General features: G+C 44.8%; 1 protein-coding gene across 2 annotated transcripts in view; it reads left to right on the forward strand.

The window, feature by feature from the left end:
- Positions 1–19119, forward strand: part of ISM1 (isthmin 1) — a 77128-nt gene that overhangs the window by 31891 nt on the left and 26118 nt on the right. For both annotated transcript variants that reach the window (XM_036321265.1, XM_036321266.1), the window contains exon 2: positions 18521–18760. In XM_036321265.1, coding sequence (XP_036177158.1) covers positions 18521–18760 — 240 coding nt within the window. The remainder of the gene's footprint in view (positions 1–18520; positions 18761–19119) is intronic.

A 19119-nucleotide genomic window follows, 5' to 3' on the forward strand; every position in this document is an offset into this window, starting at 1 on the left:
GGTAATTTCTCTCTCTCCCAGGCCTTGCTTAATCTTCTCCCAGAACTCCAAGTTAGAAAAGTTTGTCCAGCAACCAATCAGGACCCAAGCCTGTCCTTCCCCATGGACCTGCGTAGCTTTTTCAGAGACAGGCACAGGGTGAGGAAGCAATCAGGTAGAAACCCTTGGCCACCCTATTTGGGACACTTGCTACCTAGGCAAGTGTGCCAAGCCTGGAATACGTTGATGCTGGGAGAAGCAGGAAGTCTTATAGTTCACCCTCCAACCTTGGGTTATCTTTTCACCTCATGGGCTGACCTCTAATGTCATCTGACTCAGCAGCCACTTCCTTCCCCCTGGGGACCTGGAGTGGGGAGCTCTGCCCCCTTCCCCTCACAGTGTCCTTTTTGTGGGGGGTCTCTGAGGAGTGGGAGACTCCCCAGGCCAGACTGGATGCCTTGGGCTCATTTGCTATTTACCTGATTACATTTCCCCAAGATGAAAACACACAACCATTTCCTGGAAACCTTTCCCTTGGTGAAGTAACCCTCAGAATAATAGCTTGGTAACTGATACTCAGCCACTTTTCTTCATCTTCTCCTGGTTGGAGCTGAGGTTTGCAGATGATAGCCCCCATCAGAACCCCAGAGAGGGCTGCTTAAACCACAGGCTGCTGGTTTACCCCCACAGACTCTGATTCTGCAGAGGGCCTGTGAATCAGCATTGTTATGGTGCCCAGGTAACGCCGAGGCTGCTGGGCTGAGGACCACACTTTGAGAACTGGGTTAAAGTGATAACTCAGCTTTCTTACCAGGTTTCTGTGAGCTTGTTTAGGATACAGGGGACACTTAGGAGATACTAAAATTAAAACTGAAATTAAAGTTTAAACACATATCTGTATGCATATATATATAAATATGTATGTATATTTATATACATATATACACATATATATACTTGTGTATAGATTTTATATATACTTAAATAGATATTTATATATATTCGTGTACACATACTTACAAGTGTGTGTATATATAAATAAATATGCATATAAATAAATATGTATAGAGATAGAGAGAGAGGTGTATCCTTGAATTCTTATTTGACATTGAAGAAAAGCAAGCAGACTCTGAAAATGTTCAGTATCAGAATTGAATGCAAAAGAGCAAAATATCTTGGCCCTGAACCTCAGCTCCTCCTGTGTCTCCTTTCTCCCCCTGCTTCAAATCCTTGCCATCCCATGGTGTCCACCAGGGCTGCTCCTGGCTGTACTTGCTGAGCATTAAGTGGTGAATCAGTCCTGCCCTGGTGGTTGTCATCACTGGTACCTCCAGAACAGTCTCTCCTTTCTCCTCCTGGACAAAGGGGAGAGCCAGGCACTGCTCATGACATCACAGTGCCATGCCATGTTGTGCCAGGACCTGGGGTCACCACAAAAGTGAAGATCAAGCCAGAAAGTGAGCCAGAGAGACTTTTCTCCACCTCTGCCAGGCCTTCCCCTCACACCCTCCCCCCCACATCCCAGGACCCAAATGTGGTTCCAGAGATGTAGGGTGAGTCCACAGTGCCCATGCCCATTGGACTTTGAACTCCTGCTTGTCTATTCATTCACTCACCTGTTCATTCATTTAGTGAAGTCCTACTATGTGCCAGGCTCTGGAATAAGAGCCAAGGATACAGAAGTGACAGAACTGACATAATCTCTACTCCAAGGAGCTGACATCCTGGTAGGGGATTACAACAAAGAAGAAAGCCCATAAAGGGAGTCATTTCAGCTTGTAATAACTACTAGAAAGGAAATGAACAGGGCGATGGAGGGAAACTGCTCGGGGAGGAGGGATACTGTTTATAGAGGATGATCAGAGAAGCTGTCCTTCTGGGTGGTACCCAGGCTGGAACTTGAAGGAGAGAGTGATGATGGTCACCTGCACTAGGATGATAGCTGAGGAATTCCAGAAATGGACAAAGTACTCCTCTTGTTGTTAGCAGATATGCATTTACTCTAAAGAGAATGTGACTAATATAATTTACCCCTTGGTACAATTGAGTTTACTGTTAAATTGCCTTTTGTGTGCCTTTATTGGCCAGAAACTGGACAAAAATGAATAAACATCTAATAATGTTTATAAATAGAATAAAAGAAGTAGTATAAGATACAGATGTAATGCAGAGCATGCTGAGATCAGGGAAGGCTTCACAGAGAAGGCAATATCTAAACAAGGTTTTAAAGAATGCATAGGAGTTTTCTATGTTAATAAAGGAAGGAAACTAAAGGAGACAGAAAGAGTTGTGGCGCTAGGGCATCTTTCGTCACTCCTCTGGGCAGACAGCATCCCTTCTTCCAGTCTGCATTTCAACCTCCATATGCCCCTCACCAGACTCCTTTGTGCCATACACAGGTTACACAATGTACATGGCAGCCCTGAATGAAGCCACAGGGAGTCAATTGTGCCCACACCTGTCGGCCTTTGAAACCCTGTTTGTTCATCTATCCATGCATTCAGATGGTATTTAGCAAGATCCAGATTTTTTGGTAAGTCTACAACTATAAAAGGAAAAGCTAACTTTTTGTGATTCAGTCATGCAAAACCATGGAGGACAACCGGGCGGAGCCACCAAGTAGCCAGTTCCATAGGAAGAGCACCAAGCTAGCCTCAGGGCCCTGTATTCTGGGCCCAGGCCAGAGAACCCTCTCATCTCCTCTGATCATAGTCTATAAAAATATGGAATTTAATCCCAAAACCCCTTGTGCCCTGCTCCTATGTCCACTGGTTAACTCCTCTAGCTCCTACCAGTCAGCCAGATTTCACAGGCTTGGTAAGCCCTAGCTGGACCCTTTTCGAGCTGGGCAACTTTGGTAACATTCTCAACTTCACCTTTCTCCTCTGTACAATGGGCATGATAATAATTGTACCCCTCATACAGGGAGCTTTGGGAGGCATTGCTTGAGATGAAGCATAAAATGTGTTTGGACAAAACTAGCACAGAGATGACCCTTTAAAAGATGGTGGAGGTGGAGGTGGAGTTGTGGTTATGACTAGGGAACATAAAAGCTGGGTCTGAGGTGGAAAATATTCACGAGAAAAGAACAGCATCAGTCTTCTCCTCACCTCACCATTTTTTTTTCCTGTTTTTATAAGCTTTTTTAAATTCCACATATAAGTGATATCATACAGTATGTATCTTTCTCTGTCTGACTTACCTCACTTAGCATCATGGGCTCTAGGCCCTTCCATATTGTCACAAAGGGCGGGATTTCCTCCTTCCTCATAAACATACCGTTGGATGTATGTGCCACATTGTCTTTATCTATTCAGGATAAATGGGGTATGAAGAGGAGAGGGAGTTCTGAAAAACAGGAAGAGAGGTTACATCTATGTGCTTAATAATGAATAGGGAGAGTGGCCTGCCATCCCAGATGCCAGGGAAATGGATCACCATTGCCCTCCCTCACCTGTTCCCAAGGGCTCTCTCTCAGTGGCCTGGTCCTTTCCTGAAGGAAAAGAAAAAATATGTATATTAGATTTTATATTCTGGAGGGAAAAATAACAATGTAAGAAAGGCTAATTGAGAGAAGGGAATAACAAAGGGTAGAAAAGAAGTGATTTTCACCATAGAGATGCTCCCCATTTTACAGAGAGAAAACTGAGCCACGGGGAAATAATGTGCCACCGGTGGAGTCCCTCTTTCCCCAAATGCTGTGTTCCCCTGCACCCTTTATTGTTCAGGAAACAGCAGTAACAGAGAAGCTCGGGGTCCTTAAGAAATCTCTGTGACCTTGCCAATTGTCATTGCTCTCTGATCCTCCTTTCATTTTGTGTTTTAGGCAGTTATGTAAGTTCTGTATGTAAATAACATGCACACAGAGGGAGCAGGGAATTTTCACAAAGTGAGCAAAACTGTAGATCAAGAAACAGAACGTGACCAGTGACCCCAAAGCCCCACCCCCACAAGGGCTCCCTTCTAGTCACTAGTACCTGCAGTCTACTGTCCTGACTGCTCACAGCATTGGTTAGTTTTGCCTGCTTTTGAATTTTATATAAAAAGAATCATGTTTTGGCCCTAGCCTATCTTTTTTATTTAAAAAATATATATTTTATTGATTTTTTACAGAGAGGAAGGGAGAGAGATAGAGCGTTAGAAACATCAATGGGAGAGAAACATCGATCAGCTGCCTCCTGCACATCTCCCACTGGGGATGTGCCCGCAACCCAGGTACATGCCCTCGACCGGAATCGAACCTGGGACCCCCTCAGTCCGCAGGCCGACGCTCTATCCACTGAGCCAAACCGGTTTCGGCACCCCTAGCCTATCTTGCTCAGTGGTTAGAGCGTTGGCCTGAAGTGTGAAGGGTCCCGGGTTCGATTCCTGCCAAGGGCACATGCCCGGGTTGTAGGCTCGATCCCCAGTAGAGGGCGTGCAGGAGGCAGCCAATCAATGATTCCCTCTCATCATTGATATTTCTATCTCTCTCCCTCTCTCTTCCTCTCTGAAATCAATAAAAATATATATATTTTTTAAAAGAATCATGTTTTGTTTGTATCTGACTCCCTTTGTTCAGCATTACATTTGTGAAATTCATCAAATGTGTTTCATTCTGTGACCATTTTATGCAAACATTTTACTTGCACATTCTACTGTGCATGGCCATTTGGGCCCCTGTCCCTTTCAAAGTTCACCCCAAATGTTTAACAGGTCTGAGGAAGCATGTGATGACCCTGGACACGAATATCCAAAGTAATACATTGTGCATGTTTGGAGCCTGGCTCTTAGGGACCTACTCTCTGTGTTCTCTGCCTCATCTGGCCCACTGGAAACTCCCATAATGTCCTAATGAAGTACAATGTGCCGCTTTATTTCTGCTTCTCCCTTCATGAATTAGTCACCATCCATTTTATTTCATCCTCATTCTATCAGGGTTTTTTGTTGACCAGACCTAACTGGCCCTGTGAAGTCTTCAGTCTGTACAAGTCAAGAAGCACTGGGCTAGTAGAAGTTTTCCTAGGAAAATGAGGCCATGCCCAAGTGGCGTGGCTCAGTGGCTGAGCATCGACCTATGAACTCAGAGATTATGGTTCGATTCCTGGTCAGGGCACATGCCCAGGTTGTGGACTCGATCCCCAGAGTGGGGTGTGCAGGAGGCAGCCGATCAATGATTCTCTCATCATTGATGTTTCTATCTCTCTCCCTCTTCCTTCCTTCTGAGATAGATAGATAGATAGATAGATAGATAGATAGATAGATAGATAGATAGATATAGATAGATAGATATATAGATATATAGATATATAGATATATAGATATATAGATATATAGATATATAGATATATAGATATATAGATATATAGATATTTACACACACACACATATACACATAAATATACACATATACACATTTTTTAAGAAAATGAGGCCAGGACTCCTGACCAAACAAAGAGGGAAGCAGAGGCGAGGATTCAGTCAGTGCTACACTTCAGGCCAGTGTCCTTGAGCCAGTCTCCTTGGAACAGTTCCCCCTGACTGGGCTGCAGCTGGGGGAGAATGGGACCTCATGGTGGCTGCAGACTCTCTTACCCTCCACAACACTTCCAGGGAGAAATGAGGACAGCAGGGCACTGGCGCCTCCTTACTAGCCCAAGGGCCTCTAAATCTCCTCATCCCTGGAATAGAGTGCTCATGTCCACCTCAAACGGACGCCATGACGATTAGATTTAACATCCAGTGCCTGGCAGGATAATACTGTGGTTTCCTCCAGACATGTCCTATGTGACCATATCTTCTGTTTACCTCTCTAGATTCAGTGTTTGTCCTTCCTCATCCTAATGTTGCCTCAGGTGCATGATCTGTGTGTCTTACATCAACGGGCTCCCGGGTTCTCGAGCTTCTGATTGGATCTGGCCAGTGGTACACATGGCAGGAGATGAGAGGAAGAAGAGAGGGAGGTTGCAGTTTTTAATAAGCTCCCTATGTGTCCCCAGGCCCCCTCCCACATACTCACCTCTCCAACTTTGTTTTTTTTAACATATTTTTTATTGTTGGTAGTATTACAGATATTTCCTATTCTCTCCTCCTTTACCCCCTGCCTCCCAGCCCCTACCTCCCCCCTCCCCCCAGGTCTTCACTACCCTATTGCCAATGTTCATGGGCTATGCATAGAAGTATCTAAGTTCTTTGGTTTATCCCACTTTGGATAATGGTAACCTCTTCCTTTCCTTGCCTCTTCATGCCTGGAGGTGGGGGGTAAGATCTCTCTGGCTTTCCTGGCCTGGGCCCTGCAGCCTCTTTGGTGGTTCTAGCCTCTTGCCCAGACATCTGTAAATTGTTCCTTTATTAAGCTCTCCTCACTCATCCAGGAGCTCAGTGCCATCCGTCTCCTGCCCAGATTCAGACTGATGCCCCTAGTACTACAATATTTGTACTGGGGAAGAGTCATGAGTGTGTGCACCTGTTCTCGCCGCACCGCCCTTCATGACCACCCCCTGAAAGAAAACCTCTGAGAAGCTTGCTGCTTCCTCTTTTTGAACCCCAGTCAGGATAAACTCTATGGGAGAATAATTTTCATTGAGGACAATGAAAATAATTGGGTGTGTTTTGTTTCCCTGGGGTCAGGGTAGGAAACTGTATGGGAGCAAGGAGCTGCAACATGGTTGAAAGTAGGGTGAGTGCCCTCTGACATCTGGCATTTGCCTTCTGTCCTCCCCTCAGGGCCCCTCAAGAAGGAGGAAGTGCCCAGCTGGTATGGCTCAGTAGTTGAGTGTCGACGTATGAACCAGAAGGTCACAGTTCAATACCCAGTCAGAGAACATGCCCGGGTTGTGGGCTCAATCCCCAGTGTGAAGCCTGCAGAAGGCAGCCAATCAATGATTCTCTCTCATCATTAATGTTTCTATCTCTCCCTCTCCCTTCCTCTCTGAAATCAATAAAAATGTATTAAAAAACAAAAAGGAGAAAGCCAAGAGAAGTCCTGCTCACAAATGTGCTTCTCCATAACTGTTTCAGCTTGTTAGTGCATTGGACCGTAGCCAGATAGGGGTCTTTTAGAGAAAAAGAAAGGACATACTGTGATGGCATTAAAGCTTCAGTACATGGTGAGTTGTGAAATCATAATTAGGAGTCTGCCTGGTTTTACTTTCCTTGCATTGAAAACTTCTACTGCTAAAGAATTTCCCACTTTCTACCTTGCATTTTATAGTGTGTGAACCCTTCCTAACTTCCCCACTGGAGTCTAAAGTCTTTGAAGACTAAAGCCTGTCCAAATAGGATGTTTATCATGTCAAAAACTTGTCTCATGCAAATGTAAAATGAATGCATGTCAAAGGTTTATTTAATTAACCAGGGAACTAGGAAGATGCTGGTGCCAGTTCAGAGCATTTGAGGAACAGATATTTAAAAAATTAGTTGGGAAAATTACGAGGAAGTAAGTTTGTAAGCGGGAAACAAAACTGGTTAATGTCCTAATAGGGCTATAAGACAGTAAGCTTTGAGTTATTGCTTCCTTTCTTTCTAGTTTTATATAATTGACATATAACATCACATAAGTTTAAGGTGCACAACATAATGATTTAATATATGTATGTATTAGGAAGTGATCACTGCAATAGATTTAGTTAGCATCCAGCATCTCACATAGTTACAATTTTTTTCCTTTTGACAAGAACTTTTAATGAATTGTTGTTTCAACTGGACAAAAGCATTTGTATTTCTATAGGATTAAAACTCTATAAGTGAGCATGTAACTTTTAGTCTGGGCCCTAATCAATCCTATATAATAAAAGCCTAATATGCAAATCGTCCAAACAGTGGAACGACCAGTCTCTATGACACACACTGACCACCAGGGGGCAGACGCTCAACACAGGAGCTGCCCCCTGGTGACCAGTGCACTCCCACAGGGGGAGCACCGCTCAGCCAGAAGCCCTGAGCCCGGCTCACAGCTGGTGAGCGAGGAGGTGGCGGGAGCCTCTCTTGCCTCTGGGCAGTGCTAAGGATGTCTGACTGACAGCTAGGGGAGCGGGCCTAAGCTGTCACTCAGACAACCCCCAAGGGCTCCTGGACTGCGAGAGGGCACAGGCTGGGCTGAGGGACCCCCACCCCGAGTGCATGAATTTCGTGCACTGGGCCTCTAGTAATAAATAATAAGTGAGCCAGGACAGCATGGCTCAATGGTTGAGCATTGACCTATGAACTAGGAGGTCACAGTTCAGTTCCTGATCAGGGCACATGCCTGGGTTGTGAACTCAATTCCCAGTGTGGGGCAGGAGGAGGCAGCCGATCAATGATTCTCTCTCATCATTGATATTTCTCTCTCTCTCTCTCTCTCTCTCTCTCTCTCTCTCTCTTTTACTCTCTGAAATCAATAAAAATATTTTTAAAATAATAATAATAAGTGAAAGAAAGGTACATGCATTCTCTTAGAGAATTAAATAATCTTGGATAGGTCTGCATACTGTGCCCCAGGATGAACTGATAAACTTGCCAACATCTTTTTGCATTATTTTCAAGTTTTGGAGAGTTTGTCTTAATAAGTTATGTGCTTTTGAACTGTCTCATTCCAGAAGACACCTGGCACAAAGCAGACACCCCCTAAGTGTTTGCTGAGTGAACCCACAAGTAAAACAAGCACCCCAACCATGAATAAAGAAGGTTAGCCAAGCTCAGCCAAGGGCCCACAGTCCCATCGATGGGGCTGCCAGCTTTTCAAGCAGAGATCAAACAGTTTCCATGGAGAGAACAGAACAGCAGTCCAAATAGGAACAATCTGTACAGGCAGATGGGAAAGGGAACTGGTCCTGGTGGCTACAGCTTTCTCTTCACCTCAAGTCGTAGTTGGTCTATGATAGGTCTATAATTGTTTTATGGTGTCAGTAGGGGTTCCCTAATAAAGGAGCCTTACTAGTTTCTGGTGGCCCACAGGGCTGTACAGGTGCCTCATGAAAGTGTGAGGGAGAACTGTTAAAGCTCCACTCAGAATATTTGAAAAACTGTCAAGGAACTGTTAACAAAACAGCACATGTAAATGACAGAAATGGTGTGTGTTGAGGGAGTGGAGGTCGAGTTCAAACAGACTCTACCCAACTTGGAGTGGAAGGACAGGAGAAAGGAGAAGGTAGAATTCTGGTCATTGAAGACAGTAGTTACATTTCATGTATTTAGAACTATCAGGTTTTGTTTAATCTCCCCATCTTCACTTTGATGCTTTCAGCATTCAGGTGTTTTGTGTGTTTTTTATTATTGTTGGAAAATAATTTCTCCAGAACAATGTCTCTAGAGGGTTTTAATCCTAGGGTGTCAGAACTGGTGGATTGAGAGGTTTTCTGCAGTTCCCCTTCTTCCTCTCCAGGCCCATTTTACAGGAGAAATAACTGAGGTCCTGCATCAGTTAGCTTTTGCTGTGAACAAACCATTAAGAATGTGTTAGCTTAAAACCACACACATTTATTATTCCTTGTGATTCTATGGGTCAAGTGGGCGGGCCTTTCTAGTCTGGGTTGGCTCAGCTGGGGCTGGATGGTCTAGGATAGTCTAGGATGGTCTCCATTTGAGTGACTGGTCATTGGCTGGCTGGATGGTCTGGGGTAGATTGTCCTTGTTTCATATGTCTCTCATCACCCAGTAGACTAGCCCAGGCCTTTTCACACAGTAGTCTCAGGATTCCAAAGAGCAACAAAAACAGGCAAGCCCCAAAGAACAAGCACTTGTCTGTGCTTACAGTTGTCATTGACCAAGGTAAGTCACATGGCCAAGTAGAAAGACAGTGTGGGAAGCACCTACCAAATGGACACTTTTACAAACCAATGTAACACAGGTACAAAGGCGCAATAACATGCCTAAGCTTACAAAACTGGGTAAGCATAACACTGGGACGGAGACCCAGGCCTCAGACCACCTGGCCCAGTCCCCTGCCACAATCCCATGAGCCCTTTTCCAGGATTCAGCTCACTTTAAAACCTATTTTAGAGGTGCTAGAACAGAGAGGTTTGTGGTAGGTTTCATGAGGGATCTTGATTTGAGGTGGTGAGGGAAATCCATCTTCTTAGTTAAAATAATAACCTGGGCAAGGGTCCCCAGGGCCACCCCACCCCAGGTCAGCCTCTGAACTTTGCCATCCCATAGTCTTTTGCTTGCCTTCCTGGTTGTGCCTTCCAACAGAAGAACACCAGCCTTGACCTAGGCCTTGGGTGCCCCCCATCCCATGTGGGGAGACACGGAATCTGTTAGCTTCAGGATCTATTAGATACAGAATCTGTCCTTGTCCTGTTCGACACACTCCCCTCTGATCAAGAGAGGACTTACATAGTTGAGCCATTTAGGCACGCTAATGATTTGGTGCCTCTTCAGACTGAGTGAGTCCTGGAAAACGGGTCCCAGGTAATTACCACTCTGTTTTCTTTGCCAGAAATGGAGAAAGCACAACTTGAAAAATCCTCAGTCATCCATAGTTCTGAAATATTTGCTCACAGTTTGATTTAGGAGGCTGAGCTTTACATGGCCTAGGAGCAAGGACCAAGGCCCCCTGGTGGCCACCCTGTACTTTATAGCCCAGAGCAAGTTAGCTCTGCCCTCAAATTCAGATCCCCCTCACAGCAGACAAAGCCCTCCCTTAGCACACTCTTGAAGAGGGTTTGTCTCACATCCCAGGAGATCTATTAAAGTGTTCTTTCTAGGCAAGCCCACCATTTCCCCTGAGAAGAGTTCTGGAAAATAGAATTTTTTTCATCCTCTTACATTTACAAAGATGTTTTAGATGATGAGTAAAGTTTTCTTTGGCCAGCTTGGCTTTCCACCCTTGTATTCTACTTCTTACATGTTTTCTTAGACTTGAAAGACTAGTTCATGTTTCTTTTCTGTTCATTCTTTAGCCTCACAGGACATAAAGGAAATGGGTCCTGGAGACTTCCCCCTCTGTTTTCTTTGCCAGCAGTGGAGAAAGCACAACTTGAAAAATCACCAATAATCCACACATTTTCAAGATCAAAGCTGTTTACAGAAGTATCCCAGGCGAGCCAGTGGGGTGTTGACTCCCATTTAGTCAGCCGGCCCCCAGAGCCTTCAATTAAGAAAGAAGCACAGGGCTGGGTAGCCCACACTAGTGGCCCTGTCCCCTGTGAACCAGCTCCCTGCCCAGATGCAAGGAGTTGACCATTCTTCATTCCTTCTAAAGTGTCCACTGAGCTCATAAGCAGGGTCATTCCCAAGCCCTAAAATAAACATTCTTATGATACATTCTGCCACTCTAATGAGAGATTCCTCAGCTATTAGTCACAGAAGGCTCCATGGCCAACCAAGACGCAAGCCTCCTGCAAGCCTCCTGCATTCTTGACGCATGATGTGCCGGTGTCACTGGCTCCCAGAATTGGCTTCAGGTTCCCACAGCAAAGACTAAAGCACATTTCTGGCCATTTCTCCTTGGCCAGGAGTTTGCATGCCCATCCTTCCTATAAAATAGAGCCATTGATATTTGCTCAGTGAGTCCATCACACACAGGTGGAGAGAGCAGGAGGTGGCCAACCTTGCATCTGTGTATTTAAGAGTGCATGGTTCTCCCCATGGCTCCTGCTTACTTCTTTGCAGAACGAGCCTCCACCACCCCCTACTGCCACTCCTACGTGACGGCCCTGAGCCCTCAGAACAAGTGTGCCCCCTGTGAAAGCAGATTTTATGGTCTGCAATTCATTTTGTTCTCTCTCCTGGTTGTCTCTTCCTAGGGGCACTTGCTCCCCAATCATGTGTAAAGATAATCAGTGTGCCCTTTTATTCTTTTATCTCCCCAAACAGAGAAACGTTTGCTCTTCCCTTTGAAACACCACCAATGGCATTCTTGAACTTATTTTTAGACATGTGGAAGTGTTCCAGACAAAAATCGATGCCCAGCACAGATAAAGCCCTGAGTGTTTATCGTGGGTAGAAGAAAACAGAGTGTTTTAATGTGGAAGGAGCACAGCCATATGCCTGGGTGCAGTATGGCTTCCTTTAATCTGGAAAAAGGAAACAAGCATTGTCGATAATAATATGCAGATGTCCAGCCCCAAATGAGGACATATTGCTAATTAGCTATATTGTTAGTATGTTTTAAGGAGAGAGGCTGCAGTGACGTTAATTATAATCTCTGTTGTTTGTTGTTCAAAGTCTATGAGACCAAAAGCATTGCTAATAATATCTTCTTTAATATCTTCAATAGAGGATTCCGGATTTTTTTTTCTTTAGAATCCCACATAAAAGCCACATGAGGGGTAATGAGGCCTATAGCCTGAGTCTAATTAAAATAAAATCTAACTAGGCCTGTGGCCATCATTATCATCAACTAGTACTTATTGGGTGCCCCCTGAGCTTGGGGAATTGGAGGGTGTGGGGTTTGAGATTGCAGATATGGCCTGTTCTTTAGCCTCCAGAAGAAATCCGCCATCCCGTCTGCCTCCAAGAAGTCTGCCTGGTTGTGCTAATGTGGGAATACTTACCACAGCCGTTTTTTAAGAAGCACTAAAACTGTCCTAGGCGGCTACACTGTTGCTAGTCTGTGCCTCTTCTGGAGGTTCTGGAAGTGGTCTGATCAGGCCTGTTTCACACACCAGCCTTTGGTTGCTGTTTGCAGAACAGGGCGAGTGGGTCTGCAGAATGAGACAATGATGCTTAATGCACTTTTCCCAAAGATGGATGTCATGGCCTCTTTCCCAACTTGATCTCACCCCTGGAGTTGATCACCCTAATTTGTCCTGTGGCTTGGTCCTCCAAGGACCCCCTCCCTCTCCCTCTGTCAGTGCCAAATGACTAGCTGGGAACTCTGACCATTGCGACCGCTTTGACCTTGATGTGGCTGTGGTGCTCCACCTTGGTCACAAGGATAGCCAAAATGAGCAGCTTCATGCAGTGGCTGGAGGCAGTGGTTGGGCATCCCTGGTCTTGGGCCAGTGGTGTCCTGGGGAGAAAGGACTTCAACAGTAAAGCACCTGGGCTTGTCATCTTAAAAACTGCACTCAGTCTACAGATGACAGGTTTTCTCTTTTAGTTCATCTTGGCGGGGCTTCCCCAGGGGTATTTAGGGCCAGTTTTTGAGAGCGAAGGAGGGAAGAGATCCCAGCACGGACAGCTTCAACAAGCCTCCAATGACCCAGGGAATGCCACCAGGAAAGTGGTGGCTCATGGAAAAGTCACAACACACTATGATAGGAAGTTTTCAGATCAACAGCTGGTGGGTCGAGATGTCGTGTGGGGCCTGGCATTTATATTCTTTAACTCAGTGATCTCTTACTAAGCAGTGACCTAGGTCCTACCACCCGCTCCATTCCATCTTTGATATCCTTTGGGTCCTTGTACCAGGCCATGCCAGGTCCTGGGGAGTCTGCCCCCGCCGTATCCGTTCACACACAATATTCACTGGCCCACTCTCCTCCGCTCTGTTCTCTTCATCTGCTTCACTTTCATTCATCTTTTCAGTCTCAGTTCAAATAGTGTTTCCTCGAGAAAACCTTCCTTTTTAATATCAATGTTCAAAGTAAGGAGTATTATCATTCCTACCTTGAATGGTGAAAATAGCTTTTCTATCTTTCTCTCTTTTGTGAGTAAGCTCAGGGGGTTTCATCAATTCAATGTGTGCTAGTCAACCACAAACCTTTTGTTTTGAGGCCCAAATTGTTTAATCTTTATGCAGTGGGGCCCCTTTAAGCTGGTTCCTGAGTTCTTTAAAGAGGACACTGTTAGTCACTGAAAGCTTCCTTCCCAATTAAGTATCACCTATACTTTCCACCCCAAGCTCTGGAATCAGCCATTTATTTTTCCAAGGAGCTCTGGTTCCTTTTAGCAAGGGCGAACTCCTTGAAATTTAATGATAGTATTTTAGGACAAATGAAAGGAAATATTACACTGCAATGTGTAGTAATGCAATGTCTAGAGGCTGGAACAGCGAGAAGTTTCTGAATGTGTATGGAGAAGGGTATAGATGGCCGAGCTGGCATAGGGTATTAGGGACGTTAGCAGCAGAGCTGAGCATCCGTAGCCTGGCTACCATGGTGAAGTTCACCGTGATTCACTGACTGCCCTGTCAGTACCTCATCAGCTGGTGATTGTGTCCCATTGCCAACAGCACAGACCTCCACCTTGAGTCACTTAGCTAAACAGGGCTTCTCCTTTTTTATTGATAATCAAATTAGGGTTAGAGTCACAATAAGAAACTGGTACTGGTGCTATAACATTGTCAAGGTTAACATCAGTGTTGATGATAGGGGTAAAAGAAGTTCAGAGATCACCATTCCACGACTGGTATGATGACTTTACAATGCCCTCAAGGACCCAGGCCCATCCATCTTTCCCTTCAGACTTCATCCTCATTCCATTCGAGCATTTATATCCACATTTCAAGCAGGAGAAGGTGGAAGAGAGAAAGGTAAAAGACAAACTGACTCTGCCTCCAATTAGCAGTACCATCCAGTACCTTCCACTTACATCTCATTGGGCAGGATTGTGTCACATCGTCACCCCTGGCTGCATTGGATGCTGGGAACTATAGTTTTAACCAACACTGTGTCACCTACACAAACACTGGGTAAGAATGGGAGGAATGCATATTGGGTAGGCAATCGCAATGTCTGCCACAATACTGCCATCCAAGGCAACATACATGAGCATGAAGCCTATGTTATTATTAGTTTATTCCTATTTTAGATAAGAATAAGCTGTAAAATAATGCACAGAGATGGGGAGCATCAGCAGTGGCTGGATAATTTGGCCACTGTGCATCAACGACCTCATCACTTGAACAGTGTCTTTGTAGAAACCATATAATGGCCTCAGTTCTTCTGTTTCTCTTTTTATTGGCAGTCACAGCTCTCAAATTAGAGTTGCAGAGAGAACACTGCTACTGGAGCCATAGCACTGTCACAGATTAAAGGTCAAGCCAAAGACACATTGTGGGTAAAGAAATATTTTCCTAAACTAAGCAAACCTCCCTCATGTCACTTGAATTTAGGCGAAATGAATCCTGCAGCACTTTGGGAAGAGCGGTGGCATTTTTTTTCTTTGCTTCTTAGACTTTCCTAAGCTATTGTCTTCAAGAAAGGATGTTTGCCTTCCTGAGTAAAGCACAACTATTTAAATCTTTACTTTGAGATACACACTTCCTGAGGATCTTCACTCTGATAGTATCATTTAAGTGGAACACCCAGTGAGTGAGCTTGGTGAGAGATGAGTGCTGCCCATCAGGGAAGACCTCCACTGGGCCCTCTGGAAGAAAAATGTGCAGTGTGTCCTTAAGAAAGGATGAAAAGCCCTAACCATTTTGGCTCAGTGGATAGAGTGTCAGCCCTCGGACTGAAGGCTCCCGGGTTCGATTCTGGCCATGGGCATGTACCACGGTTGCAAGCCCCATCCCCAGCCCTGGTGGGGAATGTGCCGGAGGCAACCAATTGATGTGTCTCTCTCACATAGATGTTTCTCTCTCTGTCTTTCCCTTTCCCTCCCACGCTCCCTAAAAATCAATGGGAAAACATCCTCTAGAAAGGCTGAAAGACCTCTCCCTGCATTATTGGTAGATCCAGTCTGTCATCTCCCAGCCCAGATTTAAAATCTATACCATCAAAATAAAGGCTACTCCAGAATCTTGTTATTGATTGAATAAAGTTGAGTTTCATGTTATGTGAGCCATGCTAAGGTACCTTCCCCATCCTAGGAATTCCAGTTTCTGAAGAGTCTGGGGGCATGCAGTTGCAGGAAACCAGGCTTTCTAGATAAATATGTTTTGGTAGAGATGCAAGAGTAATTCAATAGTCAGAGAATGTGATTAGCATTTCTTATTACTTCCCATCTGCCAAATCCTTTATAAATACTGAGCTTAGGGTGGGGGAGGGCGGGCAGGGAGAGGGGAGGATTGGAGAAAGATGGAGAAAGGCCACAATTGCATGCCTAACTCAAGCCAAAACATACTTTAGCCCCAGTCTCTTCCCGGCAGAGGCGCTTGTGGCCTGAATTGTCCAGCCAATCGCCTAACTCTCTATTTGTCTTTTCATGTGTAGATACAGCCCAACCTGAGTTATCTTGCCCATCCTGCTGGGAGGGTGCAGGACTCTCCATATAATCTTCTCTGTTTTACATGGGGGATCATTGAGCCACAGAGACGTTGAAGGGTTTTCTTGGTCCATGGCTGAGCCAGGATCACTCTGTGGTGGAGTATTGCGTACCAGAAAAAATTCCAGAGCCAGATCAAGGAACCAATCAGATGCGATTCTTGTTTTATCAGCTATCTAAGCAAAATGCCAAATAGCAGCAAAAATACATTTCTTATCTCTTCTTCTAAAGTATGTTCAGTAGGAGAAAGAGTACTTCATCACAGGGAAAAAGAAAGAGGGCTTCATTTTTAACCCAATGAAGGAGCAACTCCCAGTTGCTGTAGTGCATTTAGGGCTAGGTTTGCCGGGGATCCCCCAAGCAACTGGCAAGCAAATCTTGGCCCCCTTCTGAGACTTGCATTCCCAAATCCTGTGCAAGAAATTTTCCTTGAGAATCCACTGTCCTCACTAACACTGTTGGGGAGTTTTAGGGTTAGGGAAAAGCAAGGTAACAATCACATTTAGTTATCTCTCATTGGGCTGTGGTAGTTATTATGTTGAGGAAAGACATGTAGTGTGTGTCCTCTCTTTCTCTCTCTCTCTCTCTCTCTCTCTCTCTCTCTCTCTCTCTCTCTCTCTCTCTCTCTCTGTCTTTCTCTCAAGCCAGGGCAACTCCCTCTATGAGGATGTGCCAGGAGACAAAATCTATGGCAGAAAGGTGGCTGAAAAGGTTAACCAAGACACTGCCCCCACCCACATCTCCTGGGCAGAAGGAGAGGGCAAGCAAAAACATGCTGAGAGCATTCAGCAAACCCTCTGCAACTTCATGTTTTAAAGAGGAGACCGCAGACATGCTGTCTATCCCAATCCTCTTCTTGGCCTCTTGAAACATCCACAAAGCTGGTTTCTGTACCAGCGAGTTTATTCCTCAGTCCCATTTCTGTTGGAGATACAGAACAATCCCTTCCATCACGTTTGCTCTCTAAGAAGATATTTATCTGCTGCATGAGTTTCATCCTCAGTCCATGCTTGACCTTGGGGACTCAGCGTCAGGAGTGTTTTGATACCACACATAACCCTTTGGCTGGGTCAGAAGCACTGTGGTGGGGGTGGGGAGTGCGTGTGGAGACAGTGTGCTGGAATATACGCTCCAAACCCCAAAACATGCCCAAGAATAACAAGGACATTAACCACGGACCCAAGGGTTGGTGAAATTCTATCTTCACATGTCCCTCCACCAGTAAACATGAACATGCCATCCCCGAAGGGATGGAGGGAGCCTCCAACACAAGGTCCAGAGAGAATGCGAGGAGAAGGGCTGGTTTGGGAAAGAAGTCCAGCAATTTCTACACTTCAGTCACTGGAAAAATTCCCCCCAAGTGACAACTAAATAGAGACATTTTTCACTAGCCGGGGAAAACAACAGGCTTGCACTTTTCAGAAAAAAAGACATTAAAATTTTAGAATGCCATTTTGTCACTTTTTTTTCAGCTACCCCCATCTCTTCATCTTCATCTCATGCTGTTCTCCCCTCCTTCGCTCCATACCAGCCTCACTGGCCTGCTTTCTGTCCTTCAAATGAGCCACGTTTATCCCCACCTCAGGACTGTCTTGCTTGTTATTCCTTCTACTAGAATGTCCTCCGCCCAGATCTTTGCAGGATGCCTTCTTCTCTTGTTCAAGTCTCGTGCCAGATGTCACCTTCTCAGACACATCCCCTAGCTACCTAACAGTGTCCCCAGCTGCTCTCTATCATTTTCTTCTTTCTTTTCTTCTTAGCAGTCACCACTCTCTGATCTGATTTTATTGATTTCTCCATATATTTATTGTTTATATCTTTCAACTAGATGTACACTCCAAGAGAATAGGGCCCATGTCTGCCTTGTTTATGGCTGTATCTCCTGTGCCTAGCATGTGGTTGGCATTTGTTGATTGGATGGATGGAAGGGAGGAAGGAAGGAGGAAGGAAGGAAGGAAGGAAGGAAGGAAGGAAGGAAGGAAGGAAAGAAGAGATGAGTGAATGGATGAATGCATATAATCAATGATTTGGCTCAAGTATTTTATTCAGTTTGGTCAAATCTTTTGCTCCATGACCCACACCAAAGAAACAAACTCTGGACTATAGGATGATAACTCAAGCCGGAGTGGTTAATCAGTTGAAGCTGTGAAAGGAAGCCATAATTTGACTTCAATTCTAAATGAGCACCTACTGTCCTTCAAAATTGTACTTTTGTGTTGATGTGCTTGATGTTGAATACATAACCCGTAACTCATTTACCTTCAGAAAATTGCCAAGAAGCAGGCTGGAAGAAGTTGCCCGATGATTTATAACTCAATTATTGAAGATGGAGAAATTAAACCACAGGGGAATGAAAATGAGTTGGGAATACCATCCTGGCTTCACTCCAGCCACTGCAATTATCCTTGTTCCCGAATTTAATAGACTGCTAAGGGTGATGTTTTAAAATCGTACCCTATTTATTCGTTCATTTTCTTGTTTGTTTTAGAATAACCTCAATTTGGAAGGTGACTCTACGTCAGAAAGCAGCTTTCCTTTCTCCAAAGAAGCACCCGGGGAGCATCTGGACCACCAGGCGGCACACCAGCCGCTCTCTAGACAGCGATTCCAGCCGGAGGCTGGGCACCCTTCATTGCAGAGAGATGGTCCAAGATCTTTCCTCCTTGACCTACCAAACTTTCCAGATCTTTCCAAAGCGGATATCAATGGGCAGAATCCAAATATCCAGGTAAGGCTCAGCAGCTGAAAAGTGCAAGAAAATGAAACAGTCCATCTCTTTGTTGCCTGACCTGATTTCAAAGCAACCCCTGCCTTTCCTCACTTTTCTTGTTAACCCCTTAATGACTCCTGCTTATGATTGTGTTATCTCTGTAAGAATAGTCGTGTATTTTGTCTACGTAACACCCTTGATTGTGAGATACACCATTATTTGATAAACCCCTAAAAAAAAGAAAACATTGCTAATTAAATTATGACAAACCGATGATTATAAGATACAGTCTTATATCAGAGGCATTAAAATGTAAAAACCACACAAAATAATATGCCCTGAAATTGAAGAAATATGGTAGCTGTGGAAAGGGCCAA

Source organism: Myotis myotis, unplaced genomic scaffold, assembly GCF_014108235.1.
Source record: "Myotis myotis isolate mMyoMyo1 unplaced genomic scaffold, mMyoMyo1.p scaffold_m19_p_9, whole genome shotgun sequence".
Classification (NCBI taxonomy): Eukaryota; Metazoa; Chordata; class Mammalia; order Chiroptera; family Vespertilionidae; genus Myotis; species Myotis myotis.